This window comes from Chenopodium album, chromosome 18 (assembly GCF_948465745.1).
Source record: "Chenopodium album chromosome 18, dcCheAlbu1.1, whole genome shotgun sequence".
NCBI classification, from domain to species: Eukaryota; Viridiplantae; Streptophyta; class Magnoliopsida; order Caryophyllales; family Amaranthaceae; genus Chenopodium; species Chenopodium album.
In genome coordinates, this window is record NC_137851.1 from 47,488,005 (window position 1) to 47,497,175 (window position 9,171).

Below are 9,171 nucleotides of genomic sequence, written 5' to 3' on the forward strand. Positions count from 1 at the left end.
AATATATAAACATAACATAATCATATTGTGTCTTATTTGATTTGTTTTAATGAGTAGTTATAAACATTTAATTGTTAAATTATTTTTATTAATATGCAATTATAAATATATATATTCAAAGTAATGCATTGACAAACATACATATTCAAGATGAGAAGTATATTTAGAATCACAGGGAGTACATTCCTTTAGAAAACCACTTAGTGGTTTGTATTGAGAACCAAGGCTGGCCTAGTTGGTTCAAGGCTCTTCTTTCAATCCTGTAAGAGAGGTTCTATTCGCACCCCAAACAAGTGGATCCCTAATTTCTCCCCTACTTGCAAGAGATTACTCCAAAAAAATAAATAAATAAATAATCAAGAACCATTTACCAATGAAAAGGATGAATTTATTACCCCTAGAGCCAATGAGATTCGAGATGGCGACAAAAATACTAGCTATTTTCATCACAAGGCCAGTCAAAGAAGGGCTCGAAACAGAATTATGGGACTTAATGATAGCTCGGGAGTTTGGCAAACTTCGAAGGAAGGGATAAATCAGATTATTGCAGCATACTTTGATGACTTATTCATTACGAGTGCTCCCTTTAATTTTGATGATGCTCTGGCCGGAATTAACCACCTTGTTACCGATGAAATGAACGATAGATGCCTTAGAATGTGAACCTACTGCCGAGGAAATCAGAGAGGTGTTCTTCCAAATGCATCCTAATAAAGCTCCTGGCCCTGACGGTATGCATGCACTCTTTTTTCAGAAATTTTGGGATGTTATTGGTGGGGATGTAATACGGTTTGTGTAGGGTTGGTGGAGGGGTAATTCGCTGCTGAATGATGTTAACTCCACTTGTATTGTGCCTATCCCAAAATGCAATGATCCAAAGAGTATGACAGAGTTTCGCCCTATTAGTTTGTGCGATGTTCTATATAAGATAATTTCAAAGACTCTTGCAAACAAACTAAAACCCCTTCTTGAGTCGATAATCTCTATTCAACAGAGCGCTTTTGTTTCGAAAAGGTTAATTACTAATAATGCTCTAGTAGCTTTTGAGATCTTTCATGCTATGAAGAGAGAGGGGGGGGGGGAAGGTCGGGATGGGACAGCAGCTCTTAAGTTGGACATGAGTAAGGCCTACGATAGAGTTGAATGGTGCTTTTTGGAGAGGTGATGCTTAAATTTGGTTTCCGGATCGCTTGGGTCAAACGTATAATGCAGTGCCTCACAAGTGTTTCTTTCTCCTTCAAATATAATGGCATGATTAAAGGGTCTCTTATTCCCTCTCGTGGACTAAGACAAGGGGATCCCATTTCTCCGTACCTTTTTCTTATCTGTGCAGAGGCTTTCTCTACTCTCATTTCTAAGGCAGTGATAAATAGACAGTAAGTGGGGTTCGAATTTACAGAGGGGCTCCCAGAATATATCACCTCTTTTTTGCCGATGACAGTATCGTTTTTTCTAAAGCAAACTTGCAAGAATGCTCTAAAATTGCTGATATAATCAGTACCTATGAAAGGGCATCAGGTCAGAAAGTCAATCTAAGCAAGATGGAAGTCGCTTTTAGCAAAGGTGTGTCAATGGACCAAAGGAATCTGATTGTGGAAACTCTTGGGGTTCGTGAGGTAGTACATCATGAAAAATATTTGGGATTGCCAACTATAATTGGGAGATCAAAAAATGTTGTTTTTGCTTGTTTGAAGGAAAGGATCTGGAAAAAATTGCAGGGATGGAAGGAGAAATTATTATTTCGTCAGGGGAAAGAAGTGATGATCAAAGCCGTGGCTCAAGCTATTCCCACATACATGATGAGCATATTTAAAATTTCGGATGGCCTCATTGATGATATCCACTCCCTTCTTGCTAGATTTTGGTGGGGATCAAATGGGGCGGAAAGGAAAATGCATTGGCATAGTTGGGAAAAATTATGTCTTCCAAAGTCTATGGGGGGCTTGGGATTCCAGGACTTAAAGTGTTTCAATCAAGCGCTATTAACAAAGCAATGTTGGAGGCTCACACAAGATGGTAACTCTTTATTACATGCTATTTTGAAGGCTCGGTATTATAAGAATTCTGATTTTTTAGGGGCTTCAAGAGGGCATGATCCGAGCTATAGTTAGAGAAGCATATGGGGTGCGAAGTCTCTTCTCCTTGATGGCTTGAAATGGAGGGTTGGGAATGGTTCTTCAATCCGAGTGTGGGAATATTCTTGGGTATGTGGCGAAGGCCAACATTATGTGCCTACTCCGCTTCCTAATCATAATTCTGAGCTTCGCGTAAGTGACTTGATTGACTTTGATGGTGGATTTTGGGATATACGTGAGTTGAATGCCCATTTTAATGATGTCGACAGGAATGCCATTTTAGACGTACCTTTGTCTAATTGATGGCCGTGTGATAAAAGGTATTGGTGGCCAACCAAGGATGGATTATACTCTGTCAAGTCGGGATACTGATTAGGTAGACTTGGGCATTTGCGCACTTGGGAACTTTTCCATGGAGATACTTCTGAACTTTGGAAGAAGGTCTGGAATTTGAAGGGCCCACCGAAGCTGTGTCACTTTGTTTGGAGGGCATGTATGGGTAGTTTGGGAGTTCTTGATGTGTTACACAAACCCCATATCAGAGCTACCAGTCGCTGCAATTTGTGTAACAGTGAAGACGAGACCATAATTCATGCACTTTTCTACTGTAATGCTGCCACAAAAATATGGGAACAGAGCAATCTTCTGGAATTGCTGACTGATGCACCTAAGAACTCATTTTCTGATTTGTTTGTCTGGGTGTGTGATAGGCTGGATGGTGGTATGCTCAGTTGTTTTACAGCATTAGCGTGGGCTGCCTGGTACTGTCGCAATAAAGCTATTTTTAGTGCAGAAATAGTGAATGCTCTTGTTTCAGTGGCAGTTGGTTTTGTTAAATTATGTGCAGATTATAAGTCTTACAATACGAAAGTATGTAAGAGTGCTACTGCCCCTAGCGTTGCTGTCTCTAATGCACGATGGTTCCCTCCTGCTGCCCCTAGTGTGAAGATTAATGTTGATGCGCACATCTTGGATGGAGTGAGTGTCAGTCTTGGGGTGGTGATTCGAGATGCTGCTGGTGGTCTGTTGTTGGCTGCAGTGAAGAAGGTTGCGGCGAGATGGAGTCCTGATCTAGCTGAGGCAGGTGCGGCGGCTTATGGTGTTCAGTTGGCGAGGAGGTTTGGTTACAGCAATGTGATTCTGGAGAGTGACGTGCTGCGTGTGGCTTCTGCAATCAAAGGACAACAACAAGGCAATTCCCCTGTTTACTTGTTATATGAGGATGTATTCCTTGCTAGTTCTTTCTTTAATTCCTTTAAGTGTATGCATGTTAAGCGTAGTGGGAATGTACTCGCTCATAGTGTTGCTCGTTGGGATACTTATAACTCTTCGGAGCGTATTTGTTTGTCCTTGTTTCCCCAAAGTTTAATAACTTTGACGGAAATCGATTTACTATAATAAAATCCCGCTTCCTTGCTTGCTTCAAAAAAAAAAAAAAAAAAAAATGAAAAGGATGAATTTTGGAGTTAGGGCCCTAAAACTTTGTGTCAAATTTCCTAGTCCAAGTGTTGAAATGGGCCGTCATATATATCCATCAGCTAATTTAAGCCCATTTTTTCACTTATGAATAAATGGCCTATTTCTTGCGTTTCTTTAGATTAGGCCCATTTTTTATGTTCTCCATTCAAATTTGTATCCCTTTAACAGCAACAAAGCCAAGTAGCCAACAAATGCACCTGTGCTTCTTTAATGACTTTGTGAATAATAACAATATGTAGCTCTATTACTCTTTAATACACATTTTATATTATTATATACTATCATTTGCAAAAGTACTAGAAATAAAATTTATTTTATAAGAATAAAATAGTAGTGAGAAAGTTGAGACATGATATAATAATAACTTTTTTTAACCCGAATAATTACTTAATAATGAGTACACATTTCAATGGTTCTTAAAATATTATAGCATGTACACTAGATGTGTGTGGTACAACCGATTAGATGTATTGCGATGAGTAAAAAAATTAACTTACGGTTAAACTAATGGCGAATACAAGATTTTAGTTTTAGATGGTTGACAATTTGACATCATATTGTACTGAATACTAAAAATTGCACAGTTTTAAAATATCTTGGATATTAAGTGCCCAATAAAAGATAGATGTTATGGAATGTTAGAAGACACCCCTTACCTCAGCATAGGTCTACCACTTTTTAGAATTTTGAATCATTCAGGTTACTGCTGAATAAACTTTTTTGTCTTATTTCTCTCGTTTCTTTTTCAATTTTTGCACCATCTTCTAAGTCTAGCTATCTAATGTCATTAAAAAAATAAACTGAAGAAATTATTTTTACTATAGGCATATTCAGGAACATTTTTTGTAATAGTGATAGATGGTAAATAATAGCTTTTAAGTATTGCTTCACAAACTAACAAAACTAGATTTTGGAGTAGTGTCTACGAAGAGATACCAAATTAACCTTTGAATTACAATCTTTTAAAAATTACAAAGCTAGTACTTAATTGTGTCAATAGTTAATTTATGCCGACCGAATACTATATAAACATTTATAAACCGTACTGTAATAGACATCTAATGACATGTACAAATTCCTTAAATTTGTTTTACAAATAGCTAGATGCACAATTGACATGCATACCAAATTTAGTTTTTTTTTTTTTTTTTTTTTTTTTTTTTTTTTTTTTTTTTGACAGTGAGTACAAAGAAAATAAACAAACAACCTAAAAAGACCAACAAAGAAACTCCCGAGTACGAGCTTTTCCAGCCAACCAATGCGCTAGGGAAATCCACGACCTAGGAACCTTTAGAATCCTGTAAGCATCAAACAAGGAAAAAAGAGCATGGATATCTTGAATTAACCAACATAAAGAAACATCACTCCATTAACGGCGGCCTAAAATCAAGCACAGGGTTTCACAGTCCGAGTAAATAAGGATCCTACGATAACGAGTAAATATCTTCTCTATTTTGTGGGCAATTTGGCTTTCTCGTAATAATGTTCGGTTTCGACAATTGGATGTTTCTCCTACTGAGGTGTTGAGTCTTGCGTCCCAGTGGTGTGCTCGGGGTCAGCAAGCTCAGGATTTTCGCCTTAAGTCATCTAGTTTGCCTCTTCGTCCTAGGCATACCAAATTTAGTTAAAATGCTGTAGTTGGACTTGGTAGTCTTGGACCTTGTACTTATGGATAGTGATTCAAAACTCATGACTTTTAGTAAATTAATTAGTTAGTTAGAGTTAAAGGGATTTAATTCAAGTGATAAACCAATCATTTTCCAAGATAAGTCGACCAAATATAATTATCCAAAGTCAAAATCCAAAGTTGTCAAACTCATATTGATTGTCCGAATATACAAACAAGACAAGATAAAATAGACCACACGTTATGTCATTTACTCCTAATAAGCTAACATGTATAACTTGGGTGGTTGGCTCCATCCTCCAATCCTCCAATCATAAATCGGCAAAACGCTATGATAACAACTCTTCCTACAAAATTAAATCATTGATTAACCTTCACGATTAGCAACATTTGTAAGGTAGATATTTAGAAATTGTACTATTAAGTATACTAATTGCTAATTATTGATGCACTTTGTTGGGTTGTTATCTACTTCCTCTCGTACGATAAATATTTTAATATCGTACAAAGTACAAATTAAACAACATAAGGAGTACTTAATTTATGTTATGAATCAAAAAATACATTAAAGTGAAAACATGAGGTCACGTTTGATGTGTTTTAAAATTTTATGTTTTAGTTAATTATATAGGTGTATCAAGGTGATGAGACATGAGACATGTGTTTTAGCTTAGCCATGGATTTTCAATCCGTAGCTTTGAAAATTTTATATCTCAACCCTGCTCTCCAACATGGGGGCTCCAATAAGAAATTATTGGGGGGTTTTTAGTATAGTAATGGTCTTTTTCTTAGAAAAGGGGTCAAAGGTATCCATAGTTAAGGGTACCGAGTCACTTGAATTTGTGACTCAATTTGTGTTGTCGACCCATGTCCGCTTTGTTTCCTTCCCCTTTTTACTTAATGTTCTCAAGTTTGTTAAAGTGTATGCCAGAAGCTATGGATTACCCGCCCTTTCAGTCATCTCCCAAGTTCAATGGGACCTGGAATGCAAAAGTGATAATTGGTGTTCCAAGAAGCAAGTTCGAAGATAAGTGATTGGAGTTTCACGACAGCAAGATTAAGAGAGGAAAGTGAAATGTTGTTTTACTTGTTTTTGTAACAAAGGGGCAAGTAAAGTTCCTTTGAGCTGAGATTGTTAGCAAACCTTTTACCTAGTTTGTAATAGTTTTGTTGATTAAGCATATGTTAAAAAATAAATAAATAAAGGAGATGAGACGGTAAACAATTCTTATTTTGGGTTATTTTTGCTTGTAGCTATCATCTATATACCCTACTTTTGGTCCTTATAGCTTTGTGTTGATATACTTCTCGGTTTTGTTCTCCTAGTGTTCTCTTCTTTTTTTTTTTTTTTTTTTTTTTGACAAAAGAGCTATCAAATAAATGGGAAACAAACAAATACAACATCTGTCAACGAAAAGCTAAAACAAAAAATACAACAACAGACGACGCCGGGCACAACCAGCTAACCAGTGAGCCGGAGTAACCCACAAACGAGGAACCTTTTGAACCTGGCAAACCAAAAGGGATTGAACCAAAGCTCGCAACTCCTAAATGAGCCACCAAGCCAAAATTTCCATTGACCCAGAAGGAGGAAAAAGAGCAAGGAGGGCAGCACAATCTGTATAAACCCGGATTTTCAAGAAGCCTCTACGGATAGCAAACTCCAAACCCCAAACACAAGCTTGAAGCTCAGACTGCAACGCCGAACTTACCATAAAAGCCCGACATCCACCTCCTAGAACCTTAGAAGAATGAAGCTCATGGACTATCCAGCCTGCTCCAGCCCTATAAGTAGAACAATCCCAGGCCCCATCTATGATCAAACAAACCATTGGAGTGATATTAGGTAACCGTCGCAGACAATGCCACCTGACATCCTGCTTATCCTCCAAACGAACCAAACAAGAAGATTTCGAAGACCTCTTCCAATTTTGAGTCTGCATAGCACGAAAAAACCACTCTAACGCCAAACCAACAATAGTCCCAGGCGACCAAATAGCTTTCCTGAACCTCAAATGATTACGAGAAATCCAAATCTCCTAGAGAAGAGCAAATAATGAAGCAATACCCTTCCAGTCCCTCAATGACGAAAATTGAGAAATTGTACGCGAGAACCAAGCACCAAACGAAGGAAACTGCATAAGATCCCATTGAATACCCAACGCTCCAGACAGCCAAAGACTGCAGATAACAGGACAATCTCTGAATGTATGAGACATAGATTCCACATCCACATAACAAAAAGCACAAACTAGATCAATCGGGAGACCTTGAACATAGAAAATAGTCGCTAAAGGAAGAGCGTCATGTAGCAATTTCCAACCAAAGATTTTCCATCTAGGAAGAATTGGTAAAGCCCAAAACTTCCTCCACCTTGCTGGAGAAATTTGAGATTGACTACTAGACAAGACCCTAGGCTCACAAAGAAGTGCATAAGCAGATTTTGTTGAAAAAACACCATCCCTAGTGAACTTCCAGTAAACAAAATCATCCATCAACCGCACTGGCCGATCCAATGAAAGAATTCTAGCAGCAGAGCTAGATTCAAACAGGCCATGAATAATAGTAGCATCCCACGCGCAAGAATGCAGATCAAGTAAAGAAGACACAAGAGTCGGTCGAACCGATTAAGTCGGAAGATCCTTAAAATGAACCGGTCCCCCCGGAACCCAAGAATCCGCCAAAATACAAACACGAGAACCTGAACCAACCTTCCAAAACAGACCCTTCGGCAACACGGTAAATCCCGACATAAGACCCTTACAACCCCAAGAGGGACGAGAAACCAAGATCAAATCAATGGAACGAAGAGCCGGATATTTCGCAAACAGAAGCCGGGAAACCAACAACTAAGGACACTGAATAAGCCGCCAACTCTGCTTTTCCAACAGGGAAGAGTTAAAAGGGGCAATACTGCGAATTCCCAATCCTCCTAAACCCTTTGGAAGATGGAGCAACGACGAAGAACGAACAGCTAATCCTCGATTAGAAGAAGAGGACTTCCACCAAAACCTGGCTAACAAATTATCCATTTTAGAAAATATAGAATCAGAAATTTGAATACAAACAAAATATGATTAAAGGAGGCAATGAGCACTTAGTTGAAAATAACAAGCTTCGTCGGCGGTGAAAGCTGTACAGCTGCAAAGGCCTATAAGCGTTTTGCCACCTTGTCTAAGAGGAACCCAAACTCTAAGCATTTACTACGGCCCAAATCAACAGGAAGCCCTAAATAAGAACCCAATCTAGATTCAAACCGCATTTTCTTACAACCAGAAAGATAAGCTCGATAATCCTCTAAAGTATTAGGACTAAACTTGACAAACGACTTCTGAATTAAGCTTTTGACCTAAAATATCACGTAATGCAAAAAGCACATTAAACACTTGTTCACACGCATGAGGAGAGGCCTGGAAAAATAGTAAGGAGTCATCGGCAAAGAACAAATGTAAAATGGCCGGAGCCCCCCTCGCTATTTTAATACCTTGAAAAAGGCCTTCAGATTCTGCCTTACGAAGCATTGTTGAAATAACCTCCATGCACAAAACAAACAGGTAGGGAGATAGAAGATCTCCCTGACGCAGACCACGCTGAGGACGAAAAACCTCTGTAGGAGAACTATTAACTAGCACCTGATAAGAGACCGTAGAAACACACTGCATAATCAGATGAATCCAGTAGGGAGGAAACCCAAAAACCTAAAGTTCCCGACTTAGAAAGTCCCACTCGACTATGTCATAAGATTTGTTCATGTCTAGCTTCAAGGCTGCATAAAAACGTTTCCTAGCTTTGGAAGCATTCATAAAGGAAAGGATCTCATGCACCATCAGGCAATTATCAGGGACAAAGGCATTCTGAAAATCCGAAACTATGTTTGGTAGAATCCAACGCAGACGACAAGCAAGACACTTAGCTATACATTTATAAATGATATTACAGTGACCTATCTGTCTAAATTGAGAAACAAGTTCAACGTGATCTACTTTAGGG

General features: G+C 38.4%; 1 protein-coding gene across 1 annotated transcript; it reads left to right on the forward strand.

The window, feature by feature from the left end:
* The first annotated feature begins 1,541 nt into the window (after positions 1-1,541).
* Positions 1,542-3,473, forward strand: LOC145592255 (uncharacterized). Its single transcript, XM_081648705.1, has 2 exons — positions 1,542-2,016; positions 2,452-3,473. The coding sequence occupies exons 1-2, from the start codon at positions 1,542-1,544 to the stop codon at positions 3,471-3,473; spliced, it is 1,497 nt and encodes a 498-aa protein (XP_081504831.1).
* Positions 3,474-9,171: the final 5,698 nt, after the last annotated feature.

Bases quoted from the DNA above. Each gene is read 5' to 3' on its own strand.
- LOC145592255 (XM_081648705.1), top strand. From the start codon at position 1,542: ATGGAAGTCGCTTTTAGCAAAGGTGTGTCAATGGACCAAAGGAATCTG. The intron at 2,017-2,451 runs GTAACTCTTTAT...GATACTGATTAG, and splicing joins TTGGAGGCTCACACAAGATG to GTAGACTTGGGCATTTGCGC.